The following is a 14,931-nucleotide window of genomic DNA, read 5'->3' on the forward strand; positions in this document are numbered from 1 at the left end:
AAAGAAGAAATCCACCCCAGGCTATTCATGTATATGTGTGGCTGAGTGTGAGTGTGAGTGAGTTTGTGTATGCCACAACACAGCGAGCATCTGTAGAGCACTGGAGGGTAAGGCATGCCTTGTCTCAGGTGGACAGCAAGCGGGAGTGTGTGTTGCACTCTTAGAGAAGAGAGCTTGGCAATCTCATGCTCCTTGGTGCGTGCTGCGCTCACCCAGGTGCAATGCACTGTGAAGTTAGAGGAAGAATGGAGCATTAGGAGATTAAGAAGCAAACAGAGCTTCAGCAAAAAGGAACACTTTTTTATTATTTATTTTGGTTTGACTGGGAAGTGCCGTCAAGGAGTTGAAAGTTTCAAGAAGTTTGAAGTTTTCAGAGGTTTGCACTAGCACACATGCATACACAGTTTTCAGCCTTCATCTTACAGCTAACTCGTAAGACTTACTGTATATCAAGAAGAATCTCAAGCCTGACTACTGCACAGATGGTAAACACCCTAAGAATGGTTGGGGAAGATGAGAGGACAGATGGATAACTGAAAATATTACGGTTTTCAACAGATGCATGTCTTTACAATTCACACCTTAATTCGTGTAACTGATGACTCATGTGCCTCCCATGTGACCTTTATGCCTCTGGAGAACCTGATTGACTTTTTATGTGACATCAAGGTGTTAAAGACCTTGACAGTTTGAACAGTTTAAAATGTGCAGGTCTACTCGTAATATATCCAATAACAATAAGGTGCCTTCAAAACATACGTGAAAACCACATACGCCTTTATATTCACTGTTTGTATTAAATATGATGAACTGATATTTTGCTGTTGACTTACTGGTGGGTTCATATTTGTCCAAGTCTTAACACCCACACGCCCACAGGTAGGCCACAGGGTTGCTTGTTGGTCCTGTCTACACTGACACAGAGGAGGGTACTTAATTTGATTCTAATGCAAGAGGACAAAATCCACAGCCCTTTGTGTGAAAATGCACTGTAGCAAATGTATGAGCGGAGTATTTTTCCACTGGTTTTTGCATTTATGGTATTTTTGGGAGGAATTTTCCTCCACCGCAGCTCATCAAGGAAACAGTGCTCATCAAGCTAGAATTTCATCAAATCGAGATTTTTTAAATTTTTCTACCTCGGACTATTGACAATTTGCATCAGCTTAAACTGCTTTTGAGAATACATTTTGCTAGTGACGACTGCGTATCAGAGTGACTGCGTATTACTCTCTTCATGGCTAACATGGACAGGAAGAATAATTACAGCAACTAAAAGCTATATGTAAAACAATGCAGACACCAAGGCCAGTGCTGCTTTAATATCCAATTGAAAAAAACACTTCTGCATGTTCATTACATTACGTTTACTTCCTTTTTTACATTTGCATTTATCTATACTGTAGGTGTAGCGTTAGGTGTCAAGGTAGTTCAAATGAGGTTAAATTTGGCGTGCCGTGCAATATAAAATGCCAGAAAGGAACAGACATGAAAAAGAAAATACACAGCCAGGTACTTCACTTCACGAAAGCTTCTCCAAAGAAAGGAGTAAAGGCTTGGATCAGCAAATGTATTTTATTGTACATTTACAAAACAACAAGTGTACAAAAAAGTCAGTCCACAGACATTTTTTTGTTTGTTTTGGAAGAGTATATGCAAATTTTATCTCACAACTGCAGCAAACAGTCCCTCAGACGAACAAGGAGAGGGGACAAGAGAGGAGCCAGAGGGGTTACAATCAAACTTTCATAAAGCCTGTCAGTCTGCTGGCACACTGGAACCCTTGATTCCAGAGAACCAAAGGAAACATAGAAAAGTATGACATTCTTAGACAACATGGGTGCAGGGACCCTGGTGGGGAAGCATCCTTCCAGGAGCAAGAACCTGCTCGTTTTGGTTTTTCTGACCGCCCCTTTCAACCAGCAAACACACTTTGTGCTTCATATTTTCTGTTGTTTTGCCATCACAACAAGAGTGCAACAGTAGTTAATGTTCTTCCAAAAACTAGACCGTACATTTGGACAAAAAAGGTTGGCACATTCAAGAAGACATGAGCTTTTTTATAATAACAGACTTTTTTACATTGTTTTTTTATCCTCATAAATACAATATACGTCTCTTTCCCTGTATCCAGAGCCCACAAAAGAACAGTACAGACACAGGTATTTACAAATCAGAGGAGAGGAGTGAACTCGATAGCTTATAAATAATCATAGTAATATGAAAAAACAGAATGAAAAGTCCACTGTTCTCTCTTTCACAGCAATGACACAGAGTCTAGTATCCTGAAAGCGAAACTTTTCCTCTTGTCCAGCTCTTCGTGTCCATTGTGGAAAGATGGCTGATGATGGAGGCATCGGACGTACACTGACAGAGTCACTGGTGTCCTTATCTCATTTCCTGGAAGATGGAAATATTTTAACATCAATAAAAAGTACATAGAACACCGTTTGATTTTGATAAGTCGAGGCAGACTTCAGTTTATGTTCTCATATACTTTTGCACCTCCCTGCTCCATGAACAGATGCAGAAACAGAACGCCCATGGATAACAGTAGATAGCAGTAGCTGACGGACAGGCAGATCCAAGATCCAATCTTCAATCCAAACTCTTTCTGATTATACTTAAAATTACTCAAAATTGTTACTGTAAATGAGAGAGACAGTTAACCAATAAGCCGGGAGCAGACTGCAATAGCAGCCTCGTTCTGGTCATGGTTTAGAATCACATTTAATCAATTTTGTCAGAGCTGTCAGTTTTGTCAAGAATGTGTCAGTTTGGTTGGGATTGCTCTGTTGCCAGGGGTAAGGACTCAAGTCTATTTCCTCTCAATCCGGGCGCCATTACCCACTAATGCTTCATCATGTGCACACACATGAATCTCAAATTGTGAACGATGGAGACAACACAACGAAATGTTTTAGATTTGGAAGCATTCGATATGAAAACGAAGCTTAATATACAGCAAACAATCTACAGCTGTCAGCTTGCTACATTTACTGGTTCAAGTTCTGAGGTGGACGTCTGTTTAAGAAAGTAAAGTTTGAGTGATTTAGCTGCTGCTACACAGAGAGTATGCTACATATAAGCATGTGTTAAATAACATACACAGCATGAATAAAAGGTAGGAGAGGACACGGAGCCTGAAAAGCATGAGGAAAGTGGTTTTTCAGGTAGAGGAGGTGCATAAAGTATTGATGACAGAAGAGGGTGAGGAGGATGATGATGACACGAACTGGCAGAACTGTCACGGATTCGGGCTCTTGCAAGAATGAGGACGCCTGATGTAACACGGGTGGTGTGTGTTTCTGAAGTCTAAACTGGCTGTGTCCTTTTTTTCCTCCAGATCTAATTGGTCACAAAGAATGTGCTGCTCAAATTAAAGCAGTTGTGCATAAGCAGTGTTTGGTATAGTGATGTTGTGCTCTTGCGTGGAGTCCTGACTTGCAGTCAAGTGTGGGTCTCTTCGTTCGCTCTTCATTTGTACAGATGTGTATTGTGTCCCCAGTGTCAGAGCTGACGTAAAAGACCCGAGGACAGCAACACTCTCCACCCCATCCCCCGACTCCTCCTTCCTGGACTGACCGCCTGGGTCAGAGGGCAAAGATAGCAGCCAGCAACACCACAGGAGGAAGGGGTAACCTGACCCAGGCTTCCTGTGGAAACACCTCAAACTTTATGGCAGATAAAGAGGTCACGCTTTCATGTCCCTGGCAAGGCGTGAAAAGGCCCGTGTGGGTCAGCTGTGTTCCTTACTGCTCCACAGGGGGCTGACCTGAGAGGCACGAGATACAAGGGAGCTCTGTGTGTGTATGTGTTGACAGCGAGTGAAAAGAGCAATTGTGTGCGTGTGTGTCACTTTTACAAGTTGCTTTGCTACATTCCCATGGCAGATGTGTGCTGAGGTCAGCAGAGTGACCCGTGACAGAGCCATCCTTTCTCTTTCTCATACACAGGCTGCTTTATGGGGACGCCTCAGGTTACAGCATTAAACTTAACAACTACAGCACAAAAAGAAAGCATCAAAGCTAAGACACTGTCCATTTCTCATAAATCCATGCTCATGCTGGTCAACTCAGTTCAATGCATTTCCTCTCTAAGTAAATTCTAACACTTCACTTGTAGCCTGTTTGACTGTTGCTACACAGACATTGTGACTGAAACTTTGGAGGATCATTTTGTCCAGAAGTTGTTACAAGCAGTGGTGGCAAATAACTAAGTACATTTACTCAGGTACTGCATTTGAGGTACTTCTACTTCCACTTCCACTCTTTCAGCGAGATATATTGTAGTTTTCCTCCATTACATTTCTTTAGCAGCTTTACTTACTGGTAACTTTACAAATTCAGATTCTATAAACAAAACATACTGAAAGTGTTGAAAATTGATGTATTACATGATGTGTTTCTCAAGATAAAACGAACCAACAGTATATAAACCCTCCCAGGGGCCATGTTTCTGCTTTGACATACTTCACTTTTGACACTAAGTAAATAGTTAATCTTTCCAATAATAGTGACATACAGGACTTTTAACAGTGTTCTTTTTTTTGCGGTTTGCTATTTTGACCCTAAGAAAAAAAATCAAACTAAGAAAAGTAAGAAAAAAAATCAAATTAAAAGATGATAAATCATTATTTTGTTGTACTACTGTTGATAATCATGCTGTGAATAAATGGTATAAGCAAGAAGGAAAATTGGTTAATGAATTATTATTACAAATATTGTGAAATAGTGCTTTGAAAATGCAAAGGAAATTTGAAAACCAGGAAATTAAAATGTAAAGGCTTAAATGGAAATGGACAAATAAAGGTTTATTTTGAAAATGGCAGAAGCGATTTCATTTCAATATCCAATTTCCCTTTCCAGTCTCCTTTTTGAAAACATCTGCCCAATTATTCCTAGAAGTAGAGTAAAATAACGATGGAATTACAAATTTCTCATTCTCACTGGGTGAATCTGCAGTTGATCCTGCATAAGAAACAATCTTATCCAGCACATTTCTTGTGTGTACTTCTTGCTGTATATTTCTCTGTATTTTCTTTCTCCCTGACGCTGAGACAATTCTTCAGTTTCTTCTGCACTCGACCAGTACAGGATGCTGGTAACAACTGGACTGCTCTTATACAGCACTAAGCACTGGCATACCTTAACAGACAAAGCTGAGAAGCAGGTGCTGGCCTGCCTTTCAGGAGCCACTTGGGGTTCTGGGCTGAAAGACTCTTTGAAGTGCAGACAGAAGGAGCCAGGGATTAGTGGACAACACGCTTGACCTCCTGAGCCACCGCTGTGTAAAGTAATTCTGACTTTACACAAATTTCTACGCTTACTATCAGCTACTACACCCCTGCCTACCTACAGTAATGTTGAGGGACATGTCAAACACTGTTTGGAAGTGTTGCCTCACTCGCATGAAATGCCTGCAGAGCTTCCCATTCGTCTGGCACAGCTTCTTCTGCCATAAAAGACACCAGCTTGTCGTGAGGGAGCCTGCAGGGGGTGCATTTAAAGAAGAGCTCCCACAGTGAAGTGTGGCCTCAGAAGTGCACTCCAGAGACAGCAGTGGGCTTGCACATTTGTTACTGTAAAGCCTATCCTGAGCAGACAGTAATGGTAGATCTGTATGTATGAGCCTGAGAGGATGTTGGTATGTGTGTATGTGTGTGGGCAACATGGGAATGTAAAAGCTCTTTCCATACGCCCGCACGTATAAGATTATGTGTGTTTTATGGAGCACAAGTAATGATATGTAGATAAAACTAAAGCACATGAACATCTCCATTGCAGGTCTTTGTTCCCGTGTTCATAAATATCAAAAAGCATCAATTATTAAATCCATTTGAGGTGAGAAAAGGACATATTTTCTTGCATAAAGCTGCACTGAAATTATAAAATCATTAGGGTTGCTGTATCCTACCTCGTGTTTTCTGGCAGAGTTGAGCCCTCGGGAGCCAGTGGAGCCCCTGGATGAGGAGCTTCCTGTGGTCGAGCAGTTACTGGACATCTGACTCCTGGACAGGTAACCAGCCTTACTGCTATATGCCATCATCTCCTCATCTGAGGAGGCAGGGGAAGGGAGCAAAGTGGGAATAACAGTAAGGGTCTTTAGTCTGTTTTAAAGGCAGCACAGTATCTTAATGCGGAAATGAAGATTGATTTAGACAGAGACAGAGTCCTTCTATTTGTCAACATGTAATGCTGGGTGTGGTCAGTAGGTGTAACTGTTCTCTATGCGAAAGCAGGTGAAAAAAACTGAATGTCTGCTTCAGGGTGGCGTCATACCTTGTACTTTCATTTATGGCCACCAACTTATGACATATGTGTTTGCTAGGCTACAGATGCATAGCTGCTATAAATGTAGTTATTCATAAGGAATGATCAGGTGACCAGTCATGGATACAAGTATTTGTGTTCCAGCCAGTCCCATTCACCCTACTGTGCAACACGGGGGGAGAAAATACTGATACAGCACGATACAGCTTAAACATGGAAAAGGCTACGTGGTTACGACAGTTCAGTACAACTTTTACTCTGCTTCAGAGAAATATGCAGGTGTTGTTTTATCATCCAATTTCTACACGGGGTGGAATATTTCAGGAGGAACACATAGGGCTCTATCTTCGACTCCGCTGCCTGCGCAGCGCAGGCTGCGCACCCCGTGCAGTGGTATTTCCGAGCAGCGCAGGCAGGCGCCCGGCGCACTTGGTATTTTGGTAAACCAAGGTGCACAGAGGTGCGCCACGATGGGCATTGTGGCGCAGTAGGGAGAGGTGTCGGCATAATCAGCTGGCGCATTCAGATTTTCATCCCATTTTGGTCTGCGCCAGCGGTGTAAATGTGCGCTGAGAGCTCGCCACCTCAGACCTGGTCCACTTGGTGCGCCAGTGGCGCACCGCTGGGCAAGTGGATATTCGTAAACCGGCGGAGTCGTGTGCTCGCATTACCAACACTTCACAGTCAGGTTTCCACAGTGTCTGGCATTTCACTGCGATCAATAATTAGCAACAGCCGCAATTCAATGCAACTATCTGAGTCAGCACATACAGACAGACCTAAATTTATATATTTTGATCAGTATCTCACATGATCACATTGCAAGCACGTTCGGCACACGTAATGGTCACTCAACCTGACCGAATGTACACAGGTGAAACAGGGATGTCTGGTGATCTGTGACTCAAATTGCCTGGTGACAAACGTATATGCCACTTTCCCCGGGTCGGCACATGACTCGTTCATCCTGGCGAATTCTAGCATCCCTACAGTCTTTCAGGGGGACACCCCTCTGGATGGGTGGCTGCTAGGTGATAACGGCTATCCACTGAAAACGTGGTTGATGACGCCATATATCACACCGTCAACAAGACGACAGCGTGGTTTTAACGGTGTTTTCAGCAGTGCTCGGTCAGTCATCGAACGCACACTGCGATCAATAATTAGCAACAGCCACGATTCAATGCAACTGTCTGAGTCAGCACATACAGTCAGACCTATATTTACATATTTTGATGAGTATCTCATCTGACCACATTGCGTGTTCGGCACACGTAATGGTCACTCACCCTGACTGAATGTACACAGGTGAAACAGGGATGTGAACTAATCAATTAACGTCGCTGTGGCAACCAGAAACAGCCGTGGCATCCTACAGAGCATATATACTGCATCTATCTCAGAGCACTCGAGAGACAGAGAGAGACAGACACATGGAAAAAACGTAAGTGATGATCGTTGTCTGCTATTACCCACGTCATTTCATTCCAAATACAAATGTTATCATTGTAATGCTTAACGTTATCTACAAAGATGGAGTACATCATTGCTTTGAGGAGGATGAGGATGAGGAGGCCGAGGATTTACCATCTAAGGACCTCATATTTAGTTTGGGCGTCGGACACTTTCCTGCATGGGCTCAGTCATCCTCGAAACTTGCCATGCACTTCGCCAGCGATGTTTTTAAAGGTGAGGCGAGGAGCTGGTGTGATTGGTGAAGATTTGACTCGGCTGTGTCAAACCCACTCCACCTCCCCTCCCTCTTTCCGAGTTGTGCCGCTGGGTGGGACTGAGATGAGAAGGAGGAGTAGATGCGCCGGTGGCGCAGTGCAAGAAAATACCAAAGTCTGTGCCGCCACGCCCCATCAGTGAAGCGGACCTGACTTTGCACCATGCCTGAGCCGCATCGGCGGCGGAGTCGAAAATAGAGCCCCTAGTCTCTAGGCTAAATTAGATTCTACTACCCCTAAACCAAATTATGACCGAAAACTTTGTCGTACTGTCGGTGTGTCTTTGTCCTGAGCCTTTCCGTTGGTGACTGCTGCTGCTGTATTCACTCCTCTCCAGGGAAGATGGACCACCGTTCACCACATTGCTGGTCTCTATGCACACCTGGGGGCCTTGCAACCTGTTCTCCTCTGGGGGTGGCTCTGGAGGTGGGGGGAGGTCTAAACAGAAAGAAGAGAAGGGAAAAGCAAAAAGAATGTCTGAGTTTCAGATATGGAAGAGCATTTTTGCTGTCTTTTTCAGTGGATGCATTTGAGCTAATTTTAGTGTCAGGTTGCTGTTACATAATAGTTTCATACTGCTTTTTGTTTTTCTGCACATAATTGAGAGAGGCCAGGATGCTAGAAACAGAGTTGTTTTCTTTTAGAAAACAGGGGCAAATCTAAATTAACAATGCTTTTCTGCAGGTTAAAATGAAGGTTCTCATTGTGATTCATGTGCAGCTTTTGTCGAAGTGCCTTCAAGGTTGGAGAAATTGAGGTGGTTATCTGGTGAGCATAAGGTGTGTGCAGACAAAAAGAATCCGTATGTTAAGTTTAGAATCCGTATGTTAAGTTTAGAAAATAATTAGTGCTGTCAATCGATTAAAATATTTAATCGCGATTAATCGCATAAATGTCATAGTTAACTCGCGATTAATCGCAAATTAATCGCACATTTTTATTTATTCTAAATGTCCCATTAATTATCATTTTAATACTGTTATCAACATGGAAAAGTGGATAGGCTTGCTTTGTGCAAATGTTTTTTATTGAAAACAACGTGGTGTTATATTTCACACTAACATTCTCACTTTGAGCACTGGCAGTCATTCACATTTGAATGAATCAAATCTCACACATTTTAACACTGTCAATAAACAGATGACAAAAAAAATAAATGCTTGGTTACAAAAAAGCCCCTTCAACAACCCTTTCTAAGGGATCAAAACAGGGTGATACAAGATAAAGTTACAAAGTGCACATCATTGTAAACTAGGACTCAGGCTATAGTGCAGTTAAACCATGGCTTAAACTTTCCTTTCTTAAGTTTCCTTTAAACATACAAGCAGTCAGACTATAATGCTCTTCTGTTTATTCACCAGAGGCTTATCAACTCAGCCTCTTATTTCTCTCCAGAAAGAATGAAAATTACTTGGCTATGGCTGCAGCAAGCTTGTTCTTAGTTGCGGTATCCATATGCCTCTGTCCAAGCTTTGGTCTTGTCAGTCGACCAATCTGGCAACTTTTTGAAACTAAACTTTCTATTCAGAATCTTGTTCGCATCCATTTCGGCGTTTCGCGCTTGACATCCGCCTAAACTTTCACAGCTAGCGAGCAGGTGAGACCAAAATGCGTGGGGCGTGCCCATTGTTTTGTTTCCGGTTTACAATCGGATCCTGTAGTTTTTGTAACGTTACTAGCAGTGGCCACAGCTTATAAAAAACTACAAGTTCACTAGGTCACAAAGAACATTAATCGCGCGATTAAAAAAAATTACGCCGTTAAAATTGATTTGCGTTAACGCCTCAATATAATAATATAATATTTTTTTCTGTAAACTGTGCAATATTTTTGGTTTGTAAATACTATTCCCGGTACACCCTTTTGTATATACTTTGTGTTAACTGCATGCACTTTGTCTTTTAATATTCTATTCTGTTATTGATGCTGCTGTGAAATTCGGAATTTCCCCTCGAGGGATGAATAAAGGAATATTGAATTGAATTGAATTGAAGTTTACAAATCCATGTTTATAATCATGAACACTAACCTCACATCTCTCCTTTGCACCCGAGTTGTAATATTCATCACAGATGGTTTTTCAGAATATCTGTGTGTGTGCTGGATTATTATAGGATGTGTTTATTCACTCAATGACAAAGTGCAATGAACAGACAAATAACTGGACGTGATTTTCTCTTTTGTAGTAGGGCTGCATATTCTGCTACCGAGAACATTGTGATGTTCGTGACAGTGTCATTGTGACACTCTTGCAAAATTATACCTTCAAGTCCAATAGTGTTGTGTTCCCTGTGTGTTCAATGACAATTCCTGAATTTGAGAAAATGGCAGTCATGAAAAACAGAAAAGCAGATGTTACACTACTATCCCTGAGGTGAACTTACTTGAGTCCAAGCAGAAATCCACTCACCTCCTTGTATATCTCTTCTGTATGCTGAACTCTTTGACACTTTTTTTTTCACTCGTGATTTTTGGTTGGGAGGAGTGCATGTATCTGCTGGGGATGAGCGACTGTGCACTGTTTGAGGAAAGGGAAAAACACAACAATCAGAAAGGGTTTTTCCACCATATTGAACACACATGAAGCATTTAATGCAGTCGTGCATATGAATTATTTAAATCACCAACAAAAAGTCAACACATGTCAACACACATATATGATTGTTTAGTTTTCATGATAATGTTTGTTAATGTGCCTTTGTATGTAGGAATGAGCACACGGCACTGCCGGTGTTTTACCGGGTGTAGTCGCGCTGACGTTGTCTTCATTGAGAGCTGGCCCCTGGCTGTGAAGGCAGCGATGGGCAGGACTTTGGCACTGCAGTGTGCCAGCCTCTGATGAGCCGTGATGCTGTTGGCCAGAGAGGTTGGGGTTGGACTGGGTGAGCGACGGGCTTGGTGCCTGGGGAACTGGCACTGGACCGCAGGGTAACCTTCTGCTATGGGAAGTAAGGGCAACATGTTACTGGAGAGAAAAAAAATCAACGGAACAGAAGGCTAAGTCTTTGGCGCAGAGTGAGGTTTATGAAAAAAAAGTGAATTTCACACAAGCCATAAATGTAACAGGAAGATTTTCTTATTTTGTCTCTAAAAAAATCACATAGTCATGTTTTAAAGTGAAAGGTAAAGCCTTACAATGAAATAAGTTTTAATTTTTTAAGTAATACTTGTAAGACTAGATTTAACTGGTAAGACAGATTACCTACTGCTATGGAGGAACTTCTCCATGTTGACAGACTGGTATAAACTAAATAACAGTAATGAAAAAACAGTAAACTGAGCAGCAAACAGTGGATGGTAAAGTCTCAGAAAAACATGAGGAGTAAAGATATCCTGCATTCAGCACAGTATGTGATGCTTGTTCATGATGAGAGTTTAGGGTCATGAGTTACTGTAAACAAAAACACTATATTCAAATATGAACATTAGCTACCAGTCAATGATGTGCCCATTCACATACCGTGACAGCTGCTGGCTGTCTAGTTGGTTGAGGCGGGGGAGGTCATTTGGGGCTCGGGCCTCCTCATGAGGTGATGGGGTGAGTGTGGCAGTCGACTGGTGACTGTAGGAGGTGGCTGGAGAGGAGGCGTTGTTCCTCTGCGGGGGAGAGGGCCCATCCTCACAGCCTTCCATCAGATAAGTTCTCTCTGGGAGGGGAGGACACCACTCCTCATCCGAGCTACAAAGACAAAGAAGAGTGCTACAGCTATATGGTACAGTGTCAGAGACATAGCTGGGTCTTATCTTTACGGATTCTTAAACGATATTGCTGAGGGGCAGCCCTTGTCTCACTGTCTTCAATTCCAGCTAGCCATGAGGCTATTTAAAGATTAATGCTGTTCCTTCAGGATCCAATCAAATTAGAGGGCCTTGCCGTTGGCAAAACTGCAGGAGGCTAAGTGTTCTTGGGTGGGATTGCTGCTACGAGCATGATACTGAATGACAGTTTATTCTGAGGTTGCAGAGAGCAACTGGTCAGGAGCAACACAGCTAATTGTGTTTTAAGGGTAGTGAAAACAGCTAAATCACTAAAGCAATTGACCACAGCTGATGTAATTGAGTTGTTAAAGCCAGGGGCACAAGAACCACGTTGGATTCGGTACTTAATGTACCTGTTAGAGGTGACAGTAAGTCTAATTGATGATGTTGCAGTATAATACTAATTAATAGAAATGTGTACGTGAGAAAGAGAGGGAGTGGGAGTCTGACTCACCCTAAGTCCATGTCCTCATGCTCTGGGGGCTGGTCATCCTGTTCATACTGTTCCAGCTCTCCAATCGGGGGAGGTGGGGGCAAGGCCTCCATCCAGGTCAGAGACGGGGTCTTCACAGCCTTACCCATCGCCTTCTGCTTGGGTTTACCTATAAAACAGACAGAGAGAGAAGCACAATGATTCACTTGAAGTGGATACTTTGTCACATTGAGCTCATTCATCATGAGCATAATATGACACATATCCCAGCAAACCTATGGCTGGAGATATGAATATGGCTATGAGAGTAAGGCACAATAGGGCAGAAAATGAATGAAAATTTTAAATAATTATTTTCATTTGACCCTTGAAGAAAGCTCCCTTTTCCTGTGTGCAGCACTGATGCTCAGTCAAGTTAAGTTATTCATAGATCACATTCAAATAGTTAGAAAATATAGAGGTTAGATAACCAGGTAATGCTTGGAGAAACTATTACAAAAATAGGTCATGGAAACTACGGTTTGTAGCCCAAGGCTTGTTTATCCAACCAACAATGCAAACTATAAAAAAATCAGTTTAATATCTCACACAACAAAGAAAAGCAAGAAGTCCTCAAAAATCACACATTTATTGATATTGTTGCTTGAAAAATAATTATCAGAATAGCGGCATATACATTTTTTTTTCCTCAACTAATGAATTACTTGACTAATCATTTCAGCTCTGATGAAATTAAATAATTATAAAGAAATGTGAAAATACTGTAGAAAGCCTTTGAATAATGACAACAGAGTATGAGAAATGTATAGTATAGCCTTGTATAGCCAAAAGCTAAAGAAAAGGATTTTTGATATCAGTCTGCAGTATGTGCAGTCACCCTGGTTTTATTGGTCAGTTGATGCAAACTGCACAAGCACTGCATGCTGAGACCTAAACAACATGTGTTGAACTGGTTCTGTCGGTAACCTATAGCCACAACACCCATCTATACAGAACAAAAACAGAGATCAAGATCCTGGTGCCCTCCTCACCGTTGCAGCGGTCCGGCTGGGCATACTGAGCTCCAGAGGGGCCCGGCTGGGTGATCCAGTGTCCATCATCCTGCTGCTCGCCACTGTGGGTCGGTGTCTGTGTCTGGTTGGTGAAAGGCATGATGGAGGTGGAGGCGTAGGGGGTGGTGGAGGTGTGCTGGGCGTAGGTGAAGCTGTGCAGGTCCTCACTGGTGGCATCGATGGTGCTGTAGATGGGACCTTCAGTGGAGCCACCTATGCTGTACTTCTCTGTCTGATTCAGGTAGTTGGAGATACCAGCTTCTACACAGGGACGGGGGTAATATTTAGCTTATTTACATGAGCTTCTTGCTTATTAGGAGTCTATTAGCTCAGTTTTGTCAAATGGAATGCCTGCACATATCCAGGTGCTCAATGATGCCTCTACTTAATCAGAAAATCTGCCACAAAAGCTTTTTCATAACCACAAGAACACAAAAACAAACATTTATATAGTGTATTTACAGAAGTCTGTTTAAGCAGCATCCTACCATTGTAGTATCTCTCAGCTGTGTCGTGATTGGTGGTGCAGCAGTTGATGGCCTCTTTACCGCTGTGGACCAGGTTGGTGGTGGGCCAAGAGTCTGCCAGCCACGGGTAGTTGCCCATGTTGCCTCCCAGCACGCCGGGCCTACAGAGACATTCTGGCATTAATTTAAGACATGGTGGGACACAGCACAACAGCAACGACTGTCCAGATGGAAACAGAATGACCAGCAATGAAAAAGCTGCATAAACAGACAGTGAGACACATTTATAATGGTTAGTCCAGTTTATTGTTGACTGTGAATTTAGACACATAGCAGAACATAAATGTAGTTTATAACTGCATTACCTTCCATTGAGTCCTGATCCCTCTCCATGAGGGAAACCAACTGCAGAAGACAGAGAGAGGGAGGGGTGAACTAACTCCTAGATGTTACATTTGCTGTGGCCTACTTGGTGATGTTGTTTTCATAATGCAAGATGAGCTGCTCTCATTTCCACAGATATGTTTTCAATTCTGTATGAATACTGATTGTGGGTAGAGCCAATGTCATGGCAAAGAACACAACTAAATCATGCATCTATGTTTTTCTGAAATGAGACTCTCGTAATCAAGTAACAGATGTCTAAAAGCAAGCACTGCTGCACTCAGTCTCAGACAGTGTAAACTACAACAGACCTTATTTTTAAAGTTTGCAGTCACAAAAAGAAATATAAAGGTGTCAAACAAGTACTCAGGGCCAAAATGTGAGGATTACATTGTGGCTATATTTCCTGTTTTTACTGAATAAATCATACTTGCTCCCAAATGCTTTGGGCTACAATCCAAATGCCACTTAAGGTAATTTCCACAACTTCCACCATAAGTGCAAGGTGTCATATCAGACAGCAGGCAGAGAGAGCCTCGGGTCAATAACAAAATACCATTTCACATTTTAATCATTGTTCCTGACCTGCTGGTGTGTAAGCGAAGGAGGCAGTGTAGTGGCTCAGCTCCTTCCTCTTCTTGCGCCGGCAGTAGATCCAGACGCTGAAGCCCATGAGGATGACCCAGCAGGCTCCGCCGATGCCTGCGATGAACGCCGGCTGCTTGACCACATCGGTGATCTGCTCAGCCAGACTCACGCTGCTCTCCTCGCCGCTGTCGCTGGTGCCACCACCGCCTTCGCCGCCTGGCATGGAGGGCTGTTCAGCTGGCAGCT

General features: G+C 42.7%; 1 protein-coding gene across 4 annotated transcripts in view; it reads right to left on the reverse strand.

The window, feature by feature from the left end:
• Positions 1–320: 320 nt before the first annotated feature.
• robo3 (roundabout, axon guidance receptor, homolog 3 (Drosophila)) overlaps positions 321–14,931 on the reverse strand; it is an 86,465-nt gene continuing 71,854 nt past the window's right edge. Inside the window, exons 17-27 of one of the 4 annotated variants that reach the window (XM_070982389.1) lie at positions 14,683–14,931; positions 14,079–14,118; positions 13,735–13,874; positions 13,226–13,507; positions 12,216–12,363; positions 11,463–11,681; positions 10,742–10,941; positions 10,413–10,520; positions 8,273–8,440; positions 5,917–6,056; positions 321–2,400 (exon numbers count right to left, since the gene is read on the reverse strand). In XM_070982389.1, coding sequence (XP_070838490.1) covers positions 2,389–2,400; positions 5,917–6,056; positions 8,273–8,440; positions 10,413–10,520; positions 10,742–10,941; positions 11,463–11,681; positions 12,216–12,363; positions 13,226–13,507; positions 13,735–13,874; positions 14,079–14,118; positions 14,683–14,931 — 1,706 coding nt within the window. In that variant the 3' untranslated portion in view covers positions 321–2,388. Of the gene's footprint in view, positions 2,401–5,663; positions 6,057–8,272; positions 8,441–10,412; positions 10,521–10,741; positions 10,942–11,462; positions 11,682–12,215; positions 12,364–13,225; positions 13,508–13,734; positions 13,875–14,078; positions 14,119–14,682 lie in introns of those variants that run through there. The other 3 variants (XM_070982391.1, XM_070982388.1, XM_070982387.1) reach the window with 3 other exon arrangements.

The sequence above is a fragment of the Chaetodon trifascialis genome, chromosome 16, assembly GCF_039877785.1.
Source record: "Chaetodon trifascialis isolate fChaTrf1 chromosome 16, fChaTrf1.hap1, whole genome shotgun sequence".
In the NCBI taxonomy this organism is placed as follows: domain Eukaryota; kingdom Metazoa; phylum Chordata; class Actinopteri; order Chaetodontiformes; family Chaetodontidae; genus Chaetodon; species Chaetodon trifascialis.